This window comes from Cynara cardunculus (assembly GCF_001531365.2).
Source record: "Cynara cardunculus var. scolymus isolate 2C chromosome LG 4, CcrdV1, whole genome shotgun sequence".
Classification (NCBI taxonomy): Eukaryota; Viridiplantae; Streptophyta; class Magnoliopsida; order Asterales; family Asteraceae; genus Cynara; species Cynara cardunculus.
Genome location: NC_037531.1, coordinates 19504921 through 19530248, shown reverse-complemented (window position 1 = coordinate 19530248; position 25328 = coordinate 19504921). Strand labels below are relative to the sequence as shown.

The 25328-nt window shown below is 33.7% G+C and overlaps 2 protein-coding genes across 3 annotated transcripts; both read left to right on the top strand.

Annotated features, from left to right (window-relative positions):
• The first annotated feature begins 2688 nt into the window (after positions 1 to 2688).
• LOC112511019 (serine/threonine protein phosphatase 2A 55 kDa regulatory subunit B beta isoform-like) lies at positions 2689 to 15842 on the top strand. 2 transcript variants are annotated; one of them, XM_025116378.1, is made up of 14 exons: positions 2689 to 3174; positions 5265 to 5368; positions 5498 to 5596; positions 5718 to 5837; positions 7263 to 7472; positions 8216 to 8307; positions 9460 to 9578; positions 10069 to 10192; positions 10388 to 10511; positions 13160 to 13228; positions 13330 to 13421; positions 13499 to 13576; positions 14249 to 14313; positions 15211 to 15842. In XM_025116378.1, the coding sequence occupies exons 1-14, from the start codon at positions 3057 to 3059 to the stop codon at positions 15345 to 15347; spliced, it is 1551 nt and encodes a 516-aa protein (XP_024972146.1). In that variant the 5' UTR covers positions 2689 to 3056; the 3' UTR covers positions 15348 to 15842. The 2 variants fall into 2 exon arrangements, with proteins under 2 accessions (XP_024972146.1, XP_024972145.1); XM_025116377.1 differs by having other exon boundaries at positions 7263 to 7475.
• Positions 15843 to 20843: 5001 nt separating this feature from the next.
• On the top strand, positions 20844 to 21824 carry LOC112511671 (dof zinc finger protein DOF1.7-like). Its single transcript, XM_025117378.1, has one exon. It carries the CDS (start codon positions 21153 to 21155, stop codon positions 21822 to 21824), a length of 672 nt encoding a protein of 223 aa, XP_024973146.1. The 5' UTR covers positions 20844 to 21152.
• Positions 21825 to 25328: the final 3504 nt, after the last annotated feature.

Genomic DNA, 25328 nt, shown 5'->3' with positions numbered 1-25328 from the left:
TTTAAGAGTTTTAAGAGTTTTTAAGAGTTTTAAGAGTTTTTAAGAGTTTTTAAGAGTTTTAGCCAAATGCTTTATAATATAGTATAAATTATAATAAAAAGTTGAATTAAAAAACTTACACACAAAAAAAAAACCGAGAACTATTAAATAGTTAATTTAATATTAATATCGATTTTATTTTAAAAAAAATATTTTATGTTATTTTCAAATTTATATTTCATTCAAAAACAAAAACATTATCGCTTTCTTAAAACCACATAAAATCGTATTATATCGATAAAGACAAAGAATAAAAACTAAACATTAAAATGGAGATTTATCTAGCTGCATTGCGCAAGTACCCTTCTAGTATATTATAAAGCATTTGACAAAAACTCTTAAAAATCATTTTTATGCATCAAGTTATTGATGCATATTACTTAAAATTCAAGATTACAAGTAATTTGTGCGTAAGTATAACTTGTTAAGGCTTCATGTTTGAATTCGTATAACTAACTGTACATAACATAATCAAATATAAGATAAAAATTTTATTTTAAATATAAACAATCTGAAATATAATTACGATAATTATTGAGTTCTATCAAATTACTTAATTATTATCTACATAAAAAATGATATTATTAAACGAAAAATAATAAAAAAATGAATTAAAGAAATGCACGAAAAAAGAGAAATTTTAAATAGTTAGTTTTGTACTAATATCAATATTTTTTTTTTCATTTTTTTATAATATATACATATTTATATTTTATTCAAAAATAAAAACATTGTCGTTTGCTCAAAACCTTGTAAAACTGTATTATAATATTGACTGAGACAAAAAAATGAAACACTAAAATCAAGATGTATTTCGCTACATTGTATGAGTACCCTTCTAGTATATATAAACATACAGGTTGAGGTCTTTCAGTTTACGAAAACTGATAACACTCTTACCACATATGATAATACAAATTAGTGGACCTAGGTCGTGCCAAGGATCGCATGTGTATCTGATAGATTATAGTAAAGGGTGTTCTCGTGTGTTTCATAGGTGTTCTCGTTTATCTCTTTCCTATATATATATATATATATATACACACACACACACTAGGTTCTATCCCATGTATTACACAATATATATATACACACACACACATACTAGGTTCTATCCCATGTATTACACATGGTAATTTGAAAAAAATTAAATCATGTCATAAACTTATCTTACATATATGAATGATCATCGGAAGTCCGATGTTACTTTAGACTTCTACTTTTGAAATAACTCTGAAAAATAATTATTCATACTTGAATTTAGAAATTAAATATATCAATAATTACTTAAAATAAAGTTAATCCTATAATAAAATTAAATTTATAAATGAAACTACCAATAAGTAAGAGTAATAAAAGTACTGAGGGGTTTGTTTGTTTACCTCTTAATAGTCCCATTAAGAGGTGATATTTGAATCGTTAAGAGGTGAATCTTGTTCGACAAAAAAAAAAATATATGTCTTAATGGTTCTAAAACCCCCTGAATGATTTTGTATATATGGTCTCCCTTAACCATTCAACGATCTAATTTCATATTAAATAATTATCAAACAATTATATTTTATTTTGCACTATATCACGAGAACCTCTTAACCATTCCAATCACTTCATCATTTTGCACTAAACTATTCAGCAACTACTAAACAGCCCTTAAGTCCTCCAACTATTTTTCTTGAGTTAATGTCTGTTAACGTGACCTTCTGTCCCCAAGTTGCTGTAGTACTAAGAGTCAAACACAAGCTCATAAAACACAATCGTGCAACAACTGCTGATACGTTTTTGGTTGCTGGACTTTTGTCATATAAGGTGTAACATCTCTGTTTCACAAAACAAGTAAAAGAACAATTTGATGGAAAAATATGGAGCTGTCTTGGTCGTTATCAATGAAGATAATTTTATTAACATCACATAAAATAACGTGATTAATATGATTACGAGTAATACAAAATACACAATCGATAACATTTTAGCTCAACCGATGATAAGACTTAAACCTTTCAGATTCTTATCAGAAGTCATAGGTTCAAGTTCCGCAAGACCACTAAAAACTTCTCTGGCTATTCTCCAGGACCGCTAGGATTAGTCGTGATGTGAGTAAACAGGCCCAAGACACTTACTGTCTGCTGCTGATTCAACACACTGCTACTATATTGTGCGAGTAGATACTGTTATTGTCTCTCGAACCATAAACACCCACGGGTAAAAAAAGGATAATGATTTTTATTGAATATTTAATAAAAATGTAAAAACACAATAATGCAAGAAAATAAACCAAAAGCCCTAACAAATCACAATCTAATAAACATCCTTATCTCATAAGAATAAACACCTTATAAAAATGCCAAAGAGCAAAAAAGGCAAGGGCAAAACCGTCTTTTCCTAAACCTCACCTTGGGTCCTCCCTAACTCAGCCCCGGTCGTGTACAGTCTTCAATAACACTAGTTTAATAACTCTAAACTCAACTCACAGCCCGTGACGTAATTCCCGTCACAAACCAATAAAGGACACACACGTGTTCCTATCATTGGATCACAGACAACCGGTGACCTAGCCAACCATTCAACCCGCCGTCAGTTTATCATGAATGACAGAAATTAGAAGGGAGGAAAATGTATTATTGAGAGAGAGAGGGAGGCTTTGGGTTGTGTTCGGAGGCAAAAGGAACGGTTTGGTCACTTCAATTTTCCGAATTTCTCCTTTCGTTTTAGAGAGAGAAAGTGTGCGAAGAAGAGAGAGAAAACAAAGACCTTCAATCTGTAAATGAAGCGATTTGCTGTTGTTGATGTTGTTGCTGATGACGACGATGATGCTTGTTAATGGAAGAATGAATCTGAAACAGGAACCGGTTTTGTTGTTGTTGATTGATGGAATTAACTGAGGATTTGGAGGCGGCGATCTTGAGGAAATAATAATTGGATAAACGATCGGGTGATGCTGTTGTTGATTTGATTTTAGTTTGGATTCAGTTGATTGATTTGCGGTTTAATTTATTTTAAAAGAAAAAAAAGGAGGAGAGATGAACGGTGGCGATGGAGGAGATGTTGCGGCAGCTCCAGCGGGTCCACCACCTCCGCTTGACTGGAAATTCTCTCAGGTATTTGGTGAACGCACCGCCGGTGAAGAAGTCCAGGAAGGTAAACTAGCTTCAATGAAAATTATCGATTCGATAAATTTCTCTATTAATTATATTTGTTCCATGTGGATCCGGATATTTTCGTTTTGATTAGGGTTTGGATTAACTATGCCTTTGATATTGTTCTTGGATCGGCTTATTGTTGAATCATCGGAGATTCTGGAAATGATTAGACTAGCTTTTTGTGAACAGTGGTACTTGATGCAGTTGTTGGCACAAAGCAATATAAATGACAAATTTGCACTTGTGATTTAATCAAAATACTCTCGATCAAGTATTCTGGGTTCAGTTGTGTTGTTTTTAATTAATCTGTATTGGGAGTAAGACATGAAAGGTTTCAGCATCTTCATTTCATTCCACATGTTTAAAGGCATATTGATCCCCCCCCCAAATTATTGAGAAACTATTACCTTTTGCTTGCATATAATTTATTGGGTGTGGATATTCACAGAATTTGGTAGTATTTATATATCTATATATATGGTGTAGACGGTAATGCACAATTGCACATTGCGTTTTGCTGATGTCAACTGGAGAGTTATCCACAAGTTAGGGGGTAATAGATGCATACCAGGCCATCTGCTCCTCATCTATTTCCAGAGAGAAGATTTTGAAATGCTAGAATTATTGGTTGTAAGATTTTGATAGGTGATAATACCTGATTAATTATTATATTACCTTTCCAGTGTTAATGTCAACTCGTCTAATGGTTTCTCTTTGTGCTTCTAACCCTACTACAAGTACTATGTGCTGTCTAGCTTTATTTTCCTGTGCGTAGATTTATCTGGAGGAGGAACGAGAATAACATGCTGTTACATAACTGGAGCATTTTTTACAATTAGATTCTGCAGAAATTTAGTAAAAGCTGGAAATGTTTTATCCAATTCTCTGTATTCTTCACCAATGAAATTGTTTCCACATTTGTACAGTTACCTCTTTTTGTTATTGCTACTTGTGCATGTTTCACATTCCTAAATTATAAACCTAGAATTGGTGCTTGTTATATACTGCCTTTCAATCCTTCACCAATGAAATTCTCCATGTGGGCTTATTTGGAACTTTCTGTTACCTTTTATTGTATTAGCAAACTGAAAGCATTTTTGGGCAGCGGTAACAAACAAGAAACTGACCTGAATCACTTTTTGACCCGTGTTCTGTTTTAGGGCACGCCCTTAGGTATCCTTCTGTTAAGAGACAGACTATCGATGAAAATCGGATTTGATTTTGTTACTTAGATTTAGCCGGAGCCATTGCCACCGGTGCCTCATCTCGTTCTGATATAACATGATGCCAACAATAGGATCCAGAAACTTTATTCTATTGAATAAGAAATCAAGTTATACAAGTACAAAGTCTTTAGTTCTGTCAACATTTTTATTTTAACGATAGAGTGACCACAGTTCTATGAGCACGGCTTTGAGCTCTGTTCAGCAGACATCCGTAGTGAACTATCCATTGATGGATATCTTTTGCATGGTTAAGATGTATGATTATTAGTTTCTGAAGTTTCTAAGACGCTGGAAAAAGATTGCATGCCTTTTCTATTGTGGTTTTTGATAGTTATGGAATGTTAATGTTACTTTAGAGGCTTTCTGTCAGTTATACACCTTATTGGTGATATGTTAAGGTGTTCGTTTACAGTATCATATAAGTACCGAGATTTGCAATCATGTAACAGCTATCACATTTCTTTGTTTCTATTATATTTAGAACTGGATTTCTACTACCAAAAGCTTTTTTTAGACCAATCACTATCGTTTGGTTATGGATAATTTGAATGAAACGTGCAAGTCCTGCTGGCTAGCCTGTTCATGATTCCCCCACTCTTCACTGTATGTAATTCATTAGAAAAATCTGCAGGGTTATTGTGGTATGAGGCACATTATAAAAATAAATCTTATAAAGGCTATTTAAAAAGCTTTTGTTTGGACTTGCTGGCTTTGGAATGTTGGAACTATAGTGAAGTATCTATGTCTTCCCCTCCTTTTGCCACCAGCTTTTGTGCTATTTGTATAAAGATTAACATGCAGCATTGTTCCACTTGTTTAACATTATATCATAGTACACTGATGAATTTATCATTTTCCACAGTTGATATCATTTCTGCTATTGAGTTTGATAAAAGTGGTGATCATCTTGCCACTGGTGATCGTGGGGGCAGGGTAGTATTATTTGAGAGGACTGATAAGAAGGAGGTTGGTTGAATTTGATTATGTTTTATTTAAATCCTTATTTTGGTGCTGCATGTTTGTTTTCATTTATCTTTACTTGAAGTTCATATTGTTACTCGAAAACATTTCAATGCTTGATTGTGTTTTGTGTAGAATGGTGGAAATAGAAAGGATTTAGAGAAAACTGATTACTCAATTAGTAGGCATCCGGAATTCCGCTACAAAACCGAGTTCCAGAGCCATGAACCCGAGGTTTTCTTTTATTTCTTTTGTCTTTGACTTGCCCTTTCATCAATTATTATTCTTATCTATTCTTCTCTACCCCAGACGATCTCCAATGGTTTATTTATTTGTTTCCAACTTTTGCTCTTAGTTTGATTATTTAAAGAGTTTGGAGATCGAGGAGAAAATTAACAAAATCAGATGGTGCCAGACAGCCAATGGTGCCCTCTTTCTTCTGTCTACTAATGATAAAACCATTAAATTCTGGAAGGTAGCCACTGAAACTCCTTTCATTTTACTTGCATTCTTTCTGGTGATAAACCCATATATATCTGCTTTTTGGAAACCCATTTGTTTTATTATTACAGAAGTTATGTGCCTTCCTAATAGTTTTGTTTGATAGCATGTTGGTGGATGTGATGTATATCAATATTTTTGTAATTAATGTAGGCATAAGCAGTGTATTTATTCTTTTTTCTTACTTCTCATTTCAATTCAATATAGATTCTCTTCATTTTCACTGTGTCTACTCATTTAATAATGTTCTTAACTTATGATCACGGAAGGTGTCAACTTAGGTCTTGATTGAAGGACAAATACAGAGCTTTGAACATGTCACTTAACACTCACAAAATGGAATTGAATCTACAGCATGGGTGCATGACCATAAGAATAGTTTTACATATGTTTCCTCTTTTAAGTATATATAAAGCACACTGCTTGTTATATACTATATTCATTTGTATTAAGAAAGAAGTTCTCCTTTTCCATCAGTTCTAGCTATAATATTTCAGATGATATTAATCTATTATCTGATGGTAGTAAATCTCTTTAGATGACATAAAAATGTGCGTTTGCTTCATGGTGGCAAATCATTAGGTTCAGGACCTCCTCCATTTATGTTTAGATGTCTATGGCTAATAATTCCCTTATTTCAGAAAAAAATATGTTGATATATGCTCAACTGAGAATCTTTGTAGTTATTTTATTAAGCTTGGAGCTTCCCTCACCTGCAATATGTGGAAGGTGGGTTGCAATAGACACACAGTTCTCCCAGGTGAACATGAAGATCTTGGTGTTCTGCAACTGTGTCTCACTGCAGCATTTCAGTTTTAAGTGTTATAATTGTGTAGAGAAGTTCAGACTGTAACATTGTGGATAGGCTGAGAGACTAGAAGACTGTTTGAGTATGTCATGTATTTGCTTATTTACTTTTCATGTCACTTTATCATAATAAGTTTAGAGGGTTTTTATTAGTTAGGTTTTACTTAAGTAGACTGTGTCAGATAGTCATACAAGATTTTGAGATAATATTTCTTAGAAGTGATGTGCATAGTTGGCCGTTGGGTTTCTAGACCTGATGCTGGCTTTAGTTATTTGCTTTCGCTAAGGTGTCGAGATGACATTCTATTGATGTGTTTACAATATTGGGTATAAATAAGGTCAGCATTTAGTTGAAAAAGCTTATGTTCTTGGCTGACATACTGAAATTGGAAACTTTCAATTGATTTGTGTCTGACCCAGGTTTAGCTTTTCCTTCTTCCCTTCCCTTTGCTTTCTTTTCCTTCTTCCCTTCCCTTTGCTTTCTTTCCTTCTTATTTACATTTGCATTATTATTTTCAGGCAATTCAAGTTTTATGTCTATCTGGTATGTCTGTCTTGTTAAAGCATTAAACACTTGTTTCAACTTACACAGGTCCAAGAGAAGAAGATAAAAAAAATTGCAGACATGAGCATGGAGCCTTCCAAAGCCACTGGAAATGGCAATGTTGCTAGTCCAAGTGTTACTTCCTCCACCCCTAAGCCGCAACTTGCAAATGGCGGATACACAGATAAATCTTACACTAGTTTAAGCAATGAATTGTTATTTCCTCCCAGGGGCATTTCATCACTTCGTTTACCTGTGGTAGTTGTACCTATACCCTATATGTTTGTACTCTCTTCTTTTTGATTGTAGAAGTCATTGTTCTCCGACTCATTTCTTGTCTTTCATTTACAACCTGTAACCTTATCAGTACATAAATGTTAGTGAAAGCGTACTAGATATGCAGTATACATAGCTACTACCTGTAAAAAGGTGTATGTCTCGTCTCACTCATGGTCATTGAGCATGAGCATGGTTCCTGATGAACATGCTGTAGAAAAATCTTTTCTACATTTAGGTGACCAAAGCATTTGTATGGGTCCCTTTAAATGGCATGAATGTTTACCTTGTAACGAGATTCGTAAATGAGGGCATGCATGTGCCTAGAAACACCAGTTAGATGATGATTAAAAGAACGAGCATGTAGATGGTTCTCGATGAACATGCTGTATAACAATCTTCTTCACATTAAGTTCACCAAAGCATTTGTCTGATCTCTATAAATGGCATGAATACTGTTTCCAGTTACCTTATACGTGACCTGTAAATGAGGGTATGCATGTGCCTAGGAACACCAGTTATATACTGATTAAAACACTGAATTTCTCTAGTTAAAATCACTTTGGAAATGTTCCTTTACTAGTACTATAAGTTGAAATTAACAACTTCAGATAAGCTTCTACAGTCGCAATCTGTCTTTATTTGTCATCATGTCATTGTTATTTTTCGCTCCTGTTATTTGCTTTGGTTTTTTCAACAGTGTAACACCAAAGGTAAAATTGTAGGTAACTAGCAACGAGACCAACCTTGTTGCAAGATGTAGAAGAGTGTATGCTCATGCACATGACTATCATATCAATTCTATCTCTAATAACAGGTAGGCCTTCAGTTCTTGCAAGTGTTTATTATTTAACTTCACTTGCATAAACTTGTTTAGTTACCAATGCCGAGCTCTTGATCAACATGCGCCTTGAACAGGTGCTATTGTGTCCACACATCACTTTTACAGAGTCTTTCTTGAAGCGAAGTTAGTCTACGTGTCACCATATCAGTGCACCTAGTTCTTGTCGCTGTTGTTATTTTGATATTGCGATTGAATGAACATTTTAGTTACAGTTCTTAAATTAGTTGTGTTCTCTTTATCTGCAGTTTCCTCGAGGCTTCTTAATAATTTTATGTTAGTTGCATAAGTTGGTGTGGGAATCAGATCTTTCCTCTTATGTGTTATCAATAAACTTAGATATATGATATATCACATCTATTCTTGGCAAAATATCAATCATGTATTAGCACTACTGTTACTCCTCCTGTCCCCACCTTCACTGCAAATATGTGGTCTGTTCATGGTGTGGTGAGATGTGGTTTCTCTTTTCAATGGTTAAGAGTCTCATCAGCTCATGCATGAACCAGTAGAGGGGCCCAGGAATGAAGGATAGAGGTGTGCCCTTGGCCCTTTATTCTTCTTCCTGCTAATCTGCATGGGTTTGTGCCATTTGCATTTTCATTTCTGTCAAATAATTACACTGGTGGATAATGTTTATTGGTCATTGTGTTGTTTTTGGTGTTGGATCTTCTTTCTAGTTAATGTGATTCACTTGTGTCTCATATTCTCATTAGGTTCTTTTAGCAGGAGTCCTGTACGTGCCTGTTCATTGATTTAGTTAACTATGAAGCACGGTGTCTAAGTTTTTTCCGTAAAAAGAAATCCTTTCATCTCACTAACAGGGAAAAAGTGTCATTTTGAGTCTCCTTACTATTTTTCTATTTATCGGTAGTCAAGCATTGTCTATGGCTTCTTGTAATTTCTTAATGTGATTGCATCACTTATCATAATCAAGAATTGTTGAGGATTCTACAAACTCTCGTCAGTAATTAAGAATTCCAGGCCTCTTGGTTTGCTAATATCCTGCCATCATGGATGCAATATAATTTGTGGTCATGCAGTGATTCATTTGGCTGTTATTTTTTGTACGACTTTGTTTCCTTAATGATCTTCTGACCACCTCCCCCCTTTCCTCTTATGCATCAGTGATGGTGAAACATTTATCTCTGCTGATGATCTACGGATAAACCTTTGGAATTTAGAAATCAGCAATCAGAGTTTCAACATCGTCGATGTCAAGCCTGCAAACATGGAAGACCTCACTGGTACAGTCTTTTAGCAGTGTTCAAATGCACAAACTCTCTATACCAACATTCATGCTAATTGATGAAACTAAACTTATTCAGCCAGTCTATATGCAAGCTATCTGAAATTGGACATTATTCTTGCAATTATGGGAAATTGAATGAACCGGAAAACCTTGTTGTCTCGTCAGTCTGCAGAAACCATTAATTCTTATTGCTGTATCGTCTTGGTAATGTAGGTTGTGTGCCTTTTTCGGTGGTAAATTGCTTCACAACACTCCATTTTAGGAGGCTGAGAAATGTTTATTAGAGCATTTAATCGTGACAATCTCCTTGTTATTTACATTAGACGGATTATTGCCTTTGTCTACAACCAATTAAAACATACTGCTTATATGTCTCTGCGACAGTATTTCGTTTTTCTTGGCATCATTCAGGTTAATATTTTGGGTTACTTGTTTGAGGATAGAAAAGTTTTTGAGGCTTAACCATGGCTCCTTTTTTGTTGCAGAGGTGATCACATCAGCTGAATTTCATCCTACCCACTGTCATACACTAGCATATAGTAGTTCAAAAGGATCTATCCGCCTTATTGACTTGCGTCAGTCTGCACTGTGTGATAAGCATTCTAAATTGTAAGTGCTTTGGGGCATTCTGCTTTTTTTTTAATTTGATTATAGTTTGGTCTTTCTGCGTCCTGCGATTGTGTATCTTTCCCCAATTACAAGACAGACCTTGGAGACCTTCTGTTACTGTTTTAAAAGATAGAAATTTTGTTTTTTGATAAGACTATTAAGAAATGAGGAAGCAATTACATTTGCTTTATACAGGTTTGAGGAACAGGAAGCACCTGGTACGAGATCATTCTTCACCGAGATAATAGCCTCTATTTCAGATATAAAGTTTGGAAGAGATGGAAGATATATACTAAGTCGTGATTACATGACCCTTAAGGTTTGCTATCCATCCCTCTCCTGCTCTATTATCTACTTTTCCATGGTATTTTAAATTTGAAGACCATTCGAATCCTCAAAATCTACGTTTGCTTTTCATCTGATTCTTCAATTAGCTGCATAATATCTAGTAATTATCACTGCATGAAGGTTATGTACTTATTAACTATCACCATCTTCAGAGGTGAATCTGATGTAACAGGATGTGGTGAAGATACTCAAATAGTTGTGGTCATGTTAAACAATATGTTATAGGGTTTGGTTCCGGTGAGAATGAAAGTTATGGTGAGAAGGGTAAGAAGGGATCTCCACCCTTGGATCTATCCTAATTGAAGAGAAGCACTAGATCAACACTAATGAGATATACTAGATCAATTCCCTTCTAAAGCGCAATTCATGGGTTGTTTTGGGATTGAAAATGATCAAGGGTCCAAATCCCTTCTTACACTTCTCACCTTAACTCCTATTCTCACATGATTCTTCGTCGTATGTTATATGTGTCAATGCATGTGCGATACTTCTTTTGTCACTATCTCAACTCAATGCTGGTTATACAGGTTGTATTCGATTTTTCTGTTATTTTGTATATGATTCCATTTTGCGCAACTTCTTTGTCTATGCTCATGCATTCTAATTTCAGACAATAGTGATTTCAAGTGGTTTCCATTCATATCACCTAGTAGAGATGTTTTTTAGAACAATCATCCCTATGGGGGCTTGGCCATGTGTGATGACTGTTTTAGCAATATGCATTACACAAATGATGCAGGACTAAATTAGGAAAACAAATGATCGTATTTTTATTTACTTTAACGGAAAGCAATCTCTAAACCGAATTATAATTGTAGTCTGGCCTATATGTATGTCCATAACCAATTATAGAGGCCATGTTCCTGATGCGGGGGAAAACACAATTGAATAACATAAACTGAAATGAAGTAAAATAAGCTAAAGATACTTGTGAATTGTGATTACCATCAATTGATAGATATATTTATACTTGTCTGTAAGTAGATGTAGGCAAGGAATATGTGAGGTACGAAAGATATAATGCGCCACAGGTGTGTCACTTTAATATGTAAAAGATGCTATGTGAGCCAAAAAAAAGCTGTTAAATAAACATGTAATAGACAACAAGTACATTATTGTTTTGATTTACTTCTATGTCTGAACGTTTCCTTCAATCAGGTTTTACTGCTCAATGATGGATTTGTTTAATATGGTTAGCTGCAACAAAACTTTTTGGGGATGACTGAATGGATAGATAATTCATCATGTAGGACACTCGACCTTGGCACTATTATCACATTTGAACCAACTGACTAATAGGGCTGTTTACAACCAAGCCCACTTTCATACGAATTCATGATGCTTTTCAGATTTTGATGTGGTTGTGCAACCCCCCCCCCCCCCCCCTTTCTTGAATCATGGCGACTATAGGTGCACTATGTCATGAATGTCCTAGATGCATATCTTGAATCCGTGAAAGTCAGGTTCCAGAAGAATGTTAGGAATTTATGACTATCTATTTCCCTCAATTTTTTTTATACATATCGTCTGTTATATTCCCTTCCTTGGTCAGTTCATCTCGTTAGGATGTGAACCCTCTAAGCTGAGAATTTTTTCATGTGCTGAATGCAATCCTTTATGTGCAATTACTTAGGGTACTCGATGCAGAATTTAAGGAGATCATTGCATCTATCTGGCATCATATTTCATATGACAGAACTCAGAAGACAAGAAAATGTCATTTTCCTTTTGTAAAAAGTCACTTATCACTCATGCTTTGTAAATGCTCTTTATGCAAGCACCTACAATCTCCATTGGAGATCTGTCGATGAAGCTTAGTATTTGGACGATTGACGACATCCCAACATGTCTCTTTCTTGTAGTCTCAACCTCGTAGGTTTTTCCCCACATCTATCCTTGTGAAATTAAATTATAGGCACAGTAACGTAAGATAAAGGCAGCAGACTAGGGGCGGGATTCTGTACTTAGCCTAGATGAAGAGAAGGGATCTTGAGAGTTAACGGATGTGGGTAGGGTTAGTGAGCTAATTAGATCTTTTGAGCCCTAGGATAGACTAGGGGTGTGTAGCTATTCGTACCGTGGTTATGTTTTCTTGTACCTGTTTTTGTTTATATGTTTTGTTTGTTGCTTACTTCCAACTCATTTCCAATTTTTAGCACTGCCTTTTGTATTTTTAGGTCTGCGTTCCCACTCACCCCCCCCCCCCCCCCCCCCCCCCGGGGACCCCGGGGGGACCCTACCTTCGGGTGGATCTACTAGGTTTTTGGGTTTATTAATGTAAAAGATGAAGCTAAGCATCTAGATGTGGATGGTGGTTATCCTCTGATGTGCCATGGAAACACACCATCCAAATTGACAAGAAAGATGTTGTACATCATGATATTTGTAACTCAAATAGTTTCCTCCAAGCTGCATTTCTCACTTCATATACGTACACACAGATTGTATCATAGAAAATACACGTGATTGGCACATTCTAAAAAGATGCATGTCTTGCTTGCCCCTGCCCCTTAGGCCCTTACTGTTTTTTTGTATTTTCTTTCTAATTATATTTATATTCAAATTATGGCACGTGTTTGTGTATTTGCTATTTACTGAAATCCTAGCTGCATTGTGCAGTTATGGGACATCAACATGGACTCTGGTCCAGTCTCAACGTTTCAGGTCCATGAATATTTAAGACCTAAGGTATACCTCCTTTTTTCCAAATTTTTTATTAAATAAAAAATTGCTGCCAATTTTCCTTCAGCACTGAGATCGCTGATGATATACAATTCTATTATTTTCAGCTGTGTGATTTATATGAAAATGATTCTATTTTTGATAAATTTGAGTGCTGTCTGAGTGGTGATGGACAGCGCGTCTCAACTGGTTCTTACAGGTAACATCTTTATCAGATTTATCATAATTCTTGTTGCTACGGGCATCCACTCACTCATCAAATCAATATGATTTCAGCAATTTATTCCGAGTGTTTGGCTGCCATTCGGGCAGTACTGAAGCAACTACCCTGGAAGCTAGCAAGAACCCAATGAGGTGTGTTTCTCTAACCATAGCTGAGGGGTGTAAATGATTCGAGCTTTTAGCGAGCTACTCGAGCTCGAGCTTAATAATTCTCGAACTTGAGTAGCTGTCGAACACAAAATAAAACTCGCTTAACTTAACGAGCCAAGCTTCATACAACAATGTTCCACTCAGCTCCTGCAGAAACTCGATTAAATTTTTCGAGTCGAGCCAAACCGAGCAGTCTCATTCGAGCATACACTTTTTTGAGACAAACAAGCCCATATGTTCATAAATCATTAATCATACCATAAAAAAAAATCGTCGACCTCGAACCAATAAACGAGCTATTTGATCTCGAGTTCGAGCTCGAGCCCTCATCTGAAAAAGTTGTTCGAGCTCGAGCCTGGTATTACTTTTCCGAGCCAGGATTGAATAACCTACTATTTGACTCAGCTAGGTTCGTTTACACCCCTACCTTGGATTTACTTTGAATAAATATTTGGGAAAAGGCAGCTGTGCTTGCTGTGTTCCTGTGTACATGACCCAAAATGACATCGTTTTGTTTTTTTTTCCCTTTATGTGTGCATGTATGGCAGCTGTGCACATTCCCGATATATTATTACAATTCTCTTATATTTTCTCTTACAGATAATTATTCATTTAAATGCAAATTTGGATGACAAATATGTGTTCACCTTGTAGGAGGCAAGTTCAGACCCCCTTAAGGCCAAGATCCCTAAGCAGCATAACCCGAGCGGTTAGACGAGGTCAGCCATCTCTTCTTTCACATTCTATGATCATAACCACATCATATTTTGGTTCTGATAGTTAGGGGCTATGTTTGGCTGAGAGCATCTCCAACAGATTCTCTAAATTAGAGAAAACGGAGATTTTGCTCCAACAGATTTTTTTATACCGTTCTCCAAAATAGAGAAAACAATAGAAAACTCCAAGTTTAGAAAATTCTTTAAATAAAACTTAAAGTGAGGAGAGAGAAATATATATTTTTTTTCATTCCCACCAATGAAATTGAGTTATTATTGTTTTATGTAAATGTTTTTCTATAATAAGTGTATTGTGATGATAAAATTATAGAATATTTTAATAATATAATTAATGTTGAAATCTCTAACATAGGAATCTATTGGAGTTATTTAGAGATTTTAATAACTTTTGGTTCTCTATTATAGAGAAATTATAGAGAATCTGTTGGAGGTGCTCTGATAAGCTAACCGTTGGCCGATAAACTAGTATGTTTGGTAAAAACTAGCTGATAATCTTAGATGACCAAAAAGAATATGTTGAAAAAAAAAATATAACGGGTGTAATTGGAAAACAGTGGGAAAAAAAGCTTGTTGAAATCTACTTGAAGTAGCGTTTCAAAAAGCTATCTTATATTTGACCAAACTGGGTTTTTTTTCCTAAAAACCCAAAAAATAAGCTAGTTTATGTTGCCAAACATGGTCTTACCACCCCTCCCCAAAAAAACCTATGAAATGTTTGCCTTGGCACCAAAAGTTTGGTTATTAGTCTGAATTCTGAAATATTCTAAAGTAAAATAAAATACAAGAATTTACCATTATTTTGTAGTAATCGTTGATGTGCAAAAAGGCATGTGGATTGAAACTTGCCTTGAAAAAATGAAAATTTGAATCTACGTACAGGAGGAGATAGCCCAGGAGTAGATGCAAATGGGAACTCATTCGATTTCACAACGAAGTTGCTCCATCTAGCATGGCATCCGACCGAAAACTCAATTGCTTGTGCTGCTGCAAACAGCTTGTACATGTATTACGCATGAAAACACCAACGTGACGATCACTAACAAATTTTTGATCGCCAAAACCCACCAATCGTATCGCTCAGGTCTCGAGATCCCAAAATCCAAAAAAAAAAAGACGACCTTTTTTTGCAGGTGGCAATTTGCTTTTCTTTTAGTCCCGGTTTTTCTGCTTCACCCTCGATTCGTTTTATTTTAATTTTATTTTTTAACGTTGAAGGACTGTTTTGGTTTTAAATGTTGTTGTTGGGAGGGTTGAAGGGGAGGAGAACCGATGGATGGATGGATGGATGTTTAGCCTTTTTCTTTTAGGTGTAGTATTAGTTTGGGAAGGAGCCTCTGCTGCTAACTTTGCAGGCCATCATCAAGTTTTTACATTTTTACCTGTTTGATACCATTAAAATTTCTCTTTCAAATTCTTTAGACCTAAAATCATTTTAGTTTTTTTCTTTTTTTCTCTGTTTTGTAAAAGCAAATTCTCAAGGGATGTTAGTTTTTATCATTGCATTTTGATCATATATTTGCATTCACTTCGTTTATTTCTTTTGAAATTTGGAATATAAGTTCGTGAATAAAATGATTAGCAATGGGTAGAGATGCACAGCGCCATTCAATCCCAGGGGTCGTTTACCAAAAGTAAGTGCTTATCAAGTTACATTGCCTTACTGGATGAATATGGTAAAGACCAAGAATCTTACCCGGTAAGAGCAACACAAGGACCAAGAGTCTTATACGATAAGTGAGAGCGACGACCCTCACCGGATAAAATGTTACATACGATGTCGTTTTTGTAGGTTAAAATCTTACCCGGTAAGTGAATGATAGTATTAAGTTTTATCGGGTAAGCGTTTAGTAAACGACCCTAAGAAAGAGAATGTCCGGGTTTTTGTAGGTCTTCGGATTGAAAGAGGGGTTGATTGGGTTTTTTCATGCTTGTCCTAAAAATTTCAGCCTGATTTACTTTGATGCTTGGCCTGGACCGGGCTTTGGGCTCATTAGATCCGGTTAGGCTTCTAGCTTGAACTTCTTTAGTTGTGGAAGATTGAGGTTAAATATTGTAAAAAGGCAAGAAATGAAAATTAAGAGGATTCATATGTGAACCATTAAAAAAATTATATTTAAAGATGCATATATGAACATATTCATATATATGCTTCCGAGTAAATTTTTTCAGTGATTCATATGAATCTCTTTAACTTCTCCTTTTTACTACCTCACAACATTTGTTGGGGGATTTGGCCTTTTTAGGTGTAGTTTTAGTTGGAGAAAGTTTTGGGTATCTGTTGGACCAAAAATCTTTAAAATTTCTAGTGGAGATGTTCTAACGAGTCGAGTCAAATTGCAGGTTATTTGAGATTGACTTGAAAAAATATTGCCTTAGCTTGAGCTCGGTCTCGGATTTTTTTTAATCACATTTTGATACTTGTTTATAGGCTTGAATTCGAGATCTGTCGACATACTTATTGGCTTGACCATAATAGTTTTTGTACTTCGATTATATGAGTAATAAACACGTTTAGTTTAAAAAAGTCTATGTTCAAATGGGTCAGCTCATCTCAAAAAATATATTCAAGCTTTTGAACAAGTTGAGTTGAACGTTGGTATTATGAATCTCGACTCGTTAAGTTAAACGGTTTTAGCATGTGTTCAAGATCGACTTGAGTAACTCGTTAAAAGCTCGACTTATTAACACCCTAGGTTCAAATAATAAGATTAAATATCGTGATAAAGTTAAAAAAAAAAAAAAAAGCGAATGCTCATAGGAATTTGGTTTAAAAAATGATTAAAAAGTGAATTTGGTTAGAAATATCAATATATAATTTTACTGATATAGAAAATGGTTTATTCAGTAAGGTTTTAGGAAGAATCTCTATGCAAAAAACCAAGTTTTTTATATCCAAACTTGTCACTCTCAATTAAAAACAACACTCATTTCATCTGTGAAGCAAACTTTCTCACACAAAAACATTTTCGATCTATATAACATATTCATCCACACAAAATAGCTTTACTCATACTCGAAAAACCAACCAAACAACCCCTAAATGAGATTTATTAATATACTGGCAGATCAGTAGGTCAATAATACCCCTAAATAGATGTAGACATTGATGAAGATACTTAAATGATTATTTTGAAAGTTGGTTCCTTAAAATAGAAAAGACAACAAAGTTTGCTCCATTTTAATTCTATTTGTTGGAGTTGGATGTTATTTTTCAGTTATCTACCTTAAAGAACATGTTGGCAATCTATTCTGATAAGGAATTAAATACTCCATCGATGCCAAAATAAATGTTCACAATGAAAATAACAAACAATTTATAAATATATAATTATTACACTGTTTAATTAAGAAAAATACAATTTTACCCTCAATAAAGATGAATTTTCTTCTCCTCATTATTAATGTTGTGTTCTCAAATTGTGAAAGAAAAAAAAGGAAAAAAAATGAAATTATTTTATTATGTTCTTGAGACAGAAAGGAAACAAAAAAAAAGCAATGAAAGAAAATGAATTTTCATGTACTTCAGTGGAAAACAAAGGAAATGAAATATGTCATTTTTACAAAAATACCCCTATTTATTTTATAGTTGAATGTAATTGATTGGTATATGTATAATTTTATAAATTTTTTATTTTCTCCTCCCTCATTTGCAAGGAAAATGAACAACAAAAGGCGAGTAATCAAGTCCGACAACGGGTTTTCCAATCCCCGACATCGTGGTTCGTAGCCACGTGCTCTGATCCTCTGAGCTACAGGCCCCACTCTGTCTTCACTGTATCTGTTTACAGGAGTTCCCTCAAGAAATTGAACATTTGCTCTCCCAGACATTTTTGGGTTAAGAAGATGTCAAAGCGCATTTATCTCTGTAAGAACGACAAGTTCTGAGGTGTGAAGATCTTATGAAAATGGAGCATTTTCGTATAGAAGATGTAAAACAAATTTTAGAAGAAAAATCAAACATTATTTATTCCCTTATTATTCCCTTTTTCTCCTTTAAAAAACTCAGATTTTTTTCCTCTTACTTTCCTTCTCTTTCTTTTTGTCTTTCTTAAAAAAAACGCTATAACACAATTTGTAAGGATATAATGAAATGTAAAAATATAAAGCATAAGGGTGGTGCCTGATTTGTTTGAGTTTGAGCTTTAAAGATCAAAAGTGTTTGGAGGTCTCAGGTTCAAATCCAAGAAGGAATAAAAATCCTTTTGTAAACACGAAAGTTCAAATGCGATTACTCTAGACTACCCGTAAAGCAGGTGGTCGTCCTGAGATTCAGTGACGGATCCAGGAAATTAACGGGGTGGGGACACGTTGGATGAGACTTGGGAGAGGCAAGCATATGGCCATATGGGACTAGAGGAAAACCATGTAAAACGAAAGTAAAAATTGAAAATTTAAGCTAGTCAACAAACGTTTTTGGTGTTTGACTGAGAGTCTTTTCCCTAGTCCTTAAGGGCTAAATCCGTCTCTGTTAAGATTAGTCGGCTCACATAACGACGGGTTGAATATTCAGGTTAATAAAAAATGTAAAAATATACTTTTAAAAAATGAACATTTATTTTAAAATAAATAAAAATAAAAATAATTATTTTAAAATGAATAAAATAAGAATCGACATACGCATATCAAGGATTTGGCAGCATCAATGAAATAGTGGGACCCATCTATTCCTTTTTAGGCAAGCTTCATTCATTTCACCCATTTCCACTCCTCCACTCCAGTGGTGGGTCCCACTTTTGTTCTTCACGCCCCCACAAAACAATGCTTTTGTGGGACCCATAGAAAATTAAGTAAAAGACCGCATGTCCGACAAACATGCCAAAAACCGCTTCATATTAAAACATCGTTTATTTCATTGATTTTGTAATCTTTATATACGTATATCTATACTATATTATAAAATATTTGATAAAAAATTTTAAAAATCATTTTATATGCATGAAGTATTGTATATTGATGTATATTACTTAAACTTAAAGATTACAAATAAATTATGTATAAGTACAACTTATTAACGTTCTATGTTTGAATTCGTGTAACTAACTATGGATAAACATAATCAAATAAAAGATACACATCTCATTTTAAAATATAATTAAGATAATTATCGAGTTCTAACAGAATCATCATCTTTATAAAAAAATTATTGTTAAGATCCTTTTGGGACCATTGCAAGATGCAACGACTGAAGAATCGAAAATAGGATATGAAGGTCAAAAAAATCAGATAAAGAGCTAAAAAACAATATCCTAAAAATTGTGATCTCACAGAAAAATACGATAAGCTGATTTGAAAATCTGGTATGAAACAGTAATCAAATATTCTCGAGAAATAAAATTCTTTCGGGACCAGGTTGATTGGACAATTCGTCAACATAAAGGTAAGGTCAAAGCGTGTCATTTTTTAGTACGGGTCAAGTCGTGTCGGATTTGTTTTACTTGCCTCGCATTTTGTTTATAGTTTATTTTTTGAAATTTTGTAGATAATTAATATATTAAATATGAATGAAAATTATAATAAAAGAACAATATGATTTATTTAAGAACAAATTGTATGAAAAAGTAATATACTTTAACTTGATTATTACTTTAGGTAACATATTTCACAGCAAAACGCTGTGATATGGTAACATTCACGGTGTTTTTGCTCTGAATGTTTTTTTTTACCTTCACAGCGTTTTACTATGAAGTTTCAAGTGTAAAAAAGTGGTCTCACGAAAACAGGCCGTTCTATTGTAAATACGAACTCTCATATACATAATATATATATATACATATCATATACATAAATAATATATATATATATATATATATATATTATATACATAAATCTATACTATATTATAAATATTTGACAAAAACTCTTAAAAAACATTTTTTATACATAAAGTATTGTATATTGATGCATATTATTTAAAATTCAAGATTACAAGTAAATTATGTATAAATACCACTTATTAAAGTTTGATGTTTGAATTTGTATAATTAATTGCAGATAAAATTAAATGAAGGAAAAATATAAAAAATCTAAAATATAATTAGGATAATTATCGAATTCTAACAAAATAATTAATTATTATTTTTATAAGAAAATTATATTATTAAAAATCAAATATAAATTATTTCGTTATTGTACATAAATTAAATTATAATTAAAAATTTTGAATTAAAAAATTACATAAAAAATGCGAAATTTTAAATAGTTAATTTGATATTAACATCGATATATTTTTGTCAAATTTTTTATGATATTTTAGATTTATCTTTTATTTAAAAATAAAAACATCATCGTTTTTACAAAATCATTTAAGACCATATTATAATATTGACTGAGATAAATAATAAAATAAAATATTAAAATTAAAATATATCTCATTGAATACGTGGTTATCAGTTTTTTATTAATTTTCCAAACAAATTTAATATTTTCAATCAACTGGAGGAAGATTATGGGACAAAGCTTAGAAAGACCCAACAAAAATTCCAACTCGAAAGAGACCACTGTTTGATAACACACACAGTTGTGAATGGTGGTCGTCATTTTCACGCAGACTACCCTCCATTGATGATCATCCATTCACACTCATCTTTCCTCGATCCATCCATATTTCTTCATCTCTCTTTCTGATTTTGTGTCAACGAGGTACAGATCCATGGAGATCATCAGCTTTTTTGTTGTTTTTGCTTCGAAGAGCATTAAAAAAGCTTGAATCACTTGTCTTTTCGTCATTGTTGATCTTCTCTCTGATCTCGTCTTAAGACGCCATTGGAGCTCGATTTAGAGAGAGGAAATTGATCGAACGAGTTCGAATTCGAGAAGGAAAAATGCAACGAGATGATTCATCGACGTATTCTACCTCAACGATGAATATGAACCCTAAATTTCCTGATCAGCAAGAGCATCTGAAATGTCCACGATGCGATTCGATCAACACGAAGTTTTGTTACTATAACAACTATAATCTGTCACAGCCTCGCCATTTCTGTAAGAATTGCCGGCGATATTGGACCAAAGGCGGTACGCTTCGTAACATTCCGATCGGCGGCGGAACACGGAAGAACACTAAACGCTCCTTGAACTCAAACAAACGCGGCGGTGCTCATTCTTCTTCTTCTTCCTCCACTTCTCCGGCGGTGCTGGCGCCACCAGTAGCACAACCGAAACCGGAAGTTTCAGGGATGTACGGCCGGTATGGTGATGATCGGATGGACGGAGGCGGTGGAAGTTTCAGCTCGCTGTTGGGATCGCCTCCTGGAGGACAGTTTGCGAAATTATTGATGGATGGTCTGAGTCCGAATCTGGTGGATGGATCCGTTGAAGATGGTTTGATCCGAAATCCATCTGCAGAGGAATTTGAGAGTAATTTCTTGAGGATGAACCATAAAACCAGTAATCAAATTGAAGGTGCAGGAGGAGGAGAATCAAGCTACTATAATCAGAGAGATAATGGATGGCCTGATCTTTCCATTTACACACCAGGTTCGAACTTCCATTAGATCATATATAATCTTCACCCAAATTAATATATATATATATATATATATATATATATATATAGATAGAGAGAGATAGGAAACGATGACTGTTTCCATCATTGTTTTGGTTTTAGTTGGCATGAATCTTGACGTCGTAGTTTGTGAAATCCGAGTGATTTTTGAAGAAGGGGTTGTTTCTTAACCTCTTAATACTTCTATTAAGAAGCAGTATCTGAATCGTTAAGAAGTGAATCTTGTTTGACAAAAAAAAAATTTGAAAATTTGTTTCTCAAACAACAATTATCTATAAAAATTTAGTACTTTAGTTGACAATTGGAGTGTCCTCTTCCCATTGTTTCCTTTTGTAATGTGTCACTATGTGTTCTTGGAGAGAATTTATTTACTTTTTCTATTTATACACAAACGGTTTATTGGATAAAGATCATTTACTAAATGTTTACCGGGTAATTACTTACCGGATGTTATTTACTGTACTCTTGAGTACGGTAAGAACAAGAAAATTTTACTGGGTAAGAGACATTGAAGGACCGATAGATCGTACTCGATAAGTGAAGATAAGGCTCTTACCCGGTAAGCACTTAGTGAGTAAAAGCTTATCAACAATCCATTTTGATGGACAAAAAAGATAACCGATAAGGTACGTGAATGTGGTAACTCTTGGAGGTAAGTACTTACTCCAGTGAGCATTTGGTAAACGATTTCTAAATATTTATTGGGTGTCATTTACCTAACGGAATGAGTATGATAAAGATCAAGAATCATACACAGTAAAATGCATATAAGTGAGGGTGAGTACTCTTACCCGGTTAGCGTTTAGGTGGAAAAATATGCTTCCGAACATCCATTTTGATAGGCCGACAATGTTACCGATAAGGTAAGTACAGGTGGTGACCATTTCCGATAAGTGTTATCATTCTAATGTGGACACTAAATTTGGTATAATGACGAGTAACACACAAATATTTATTTATACCAAATTTTTCACCAATTGGAGAAGATAAAAAGGAATATACCTAGAATATTACATTATGGTGTTACCTGTTGGAGGCTTGCACAAACTTTTTACACCAGTTTTTTATAGATTTGGTGTAAGATACGGTGTTACCCATTGGAGATGAATTGAGTTCGTTCAAGAATCACACTTTAGAATGTATGAACGATCGGTATAATACTTAGATACAAACTTATGTTTTCCTTTTTGATAATCATAAGTGTCGTGACCAATTTGTACATACTTCACCTAATTTTATAGACTATAAATTACACTTAGGGGTTGTTTGTTTACTTTTTAATAGTTCTATTAAAAGATAGTCTCTTAATGGTTATAAAACCATCTGAATGATTTTGTATCATGGGTCTCCCTTAACCATTCAACGCCATAATTTCGTTATAAATAATTACCAGACAATTGTATTTCAATTTGCACTACATCATGATAGCCTCTTAATCATTCTGACTACTTAGGTGGCGTTTGTTTTTTAAGAGGTGCTGAAATTTGAAGTCTGATTTCACTTCTGATTTATAAGAGGTGGTTCTAAAGTCTGAAATCTGGATCAGTAAAATTGTTTGTTTTTACATCTGAAGTCTGAAATCTGAATCAGTCAAACTAATGCAAAAATATAAAAGATAAATAGTTTTTTTTACAAAGGTATAAAATATAAATAGTTTTTGCTAACAAATCTCTTTCAACCCCCAAAATAAGAACCATTTAATAGAGGGCGTTTATTATTAAGAGGTATTAAGTGATATGTTTACCACTTATATTTCAGAGGACAATTAGAGCTTTTAAGCTCTTATTTTATAAATAAAACAAACGTTCTTAACATCCAAACGTCTGAACGAATCAGACTTCAAAGGTATTAAGAGATAATTTTGAAAAAACAAACAGACCCTTAATTATTCTGTACAAAACCATTCAACAACTGACATACACCTCCTTAAAAAATAACGCCCACAAAAATAACTAATATGTTGTTTTCTTGACATTTGAATGAAATCTTCTTTTTATTTGGTCATCTCGACTCAAACTAACGCGCTTTTTTGGAAAAGTGCCACCTTTTTTCCCGTATTGCCCTTTATAGAAATAACATTTATACTATTTAAAAGTAAAGATAAAGTTTGTGTACATTTAATCTTTTAAAACCGTACTTGTGTTATGTGTTGGATTTACTAGGGGTTGTTTGTTTTCTTCTTAATATTTTCATTAAGAGGCAACCTTTGAATTGTTAAGAGGTAAATCTTGTTTGACAAAAAAAAATCTGTCTCTTAATGGTTCTAAAACCCTCTGAATGATTTTGTATCCTGGATATCCCTTAACCATTAAGAGCCCTAATTTCAGTGTACACAATTACCAAACAATTATATTTCGTTTTACACTATATCATGAGAGTCTCATAATCATTCTGACCACTTAATCATTTTGCACCAAACAATTCAGCAATTGCCAAACAACCCCTGATTTGTTTGGTTTGGTTGTTTTTCCCTTATTAACCTCGTCTTTTTTCCCCACCGTGAGTTTTGGTTGTTTTAACCTATTGACCTTGTTTTTTCCCCAGAGTAAGTAATGATCAAATTAGCCATCTTGAATGAACATCTTCATTTTTAACCAACTTTTTTATGGTCGAACCAAAATAGTCAATATTTCGGAACTTACTTTATGAGTCTGGCGAGCCATTTTGCAAGCTGCTGTACCTATTTCGCAGGCCGACACGAAAATTTTGCCACTTAATTCAGAAAACGTATATTTTGAAAGTTGCAATATTGACAATTACGAAATCTTGTCTATTTTGATCAAATTAAAGGGAAAAAATAAGCTAAAAGTTAAAAAATAGTCCAAAATAACGAGTCTAATCCATTTCCCGGTCTTTAAAAATTACACTAAGGATTGTTTTAAAAAAGAAAATGGCAAATTACATGAAAAAATAACAAACGAATTTTCAAAACTTTCATTTTGGTATCTAAGATGTAAAGTTTTAAATATTTAAGTATCTGGTTAACCGATTGAAGGATTAACTGTTTACCATAACCCAATATTATTTGCTCACATGGATTAGTTTTTATGTATTATGGTTTATTAGAATAAAGAGTTATTGCTTCAACCGGTTACCCAGGTACTTAAACTTTACGTCTTATATATCAAAATAGAAGTTCAGAAAATACATTACCAAAAATAAGAATCAAGTTAAAGTACATTACTTTTTTAATGTAATTTACGCATAAGAAAATTAATAATAATAAAGGTTTGAATTTTTGTATATTATATAAAAATATATACCAAGTGATTATATTTTATTTATTATCAATTTTCGTAAAGGTATTTAAATTTATATATCTGTACTATATTATAAAGTATTTGATAAAATTCTTAAAAACTTTTTTTTTATACATGAAGTATTGTATATTGATGTATATTACTTAAAATTCAAAGATTACAAGTAAATTGTATATAAGTACAACTTATTAAAGCTGTATGTTTGAATTCGTGTAACTAACTGCGGATAAACA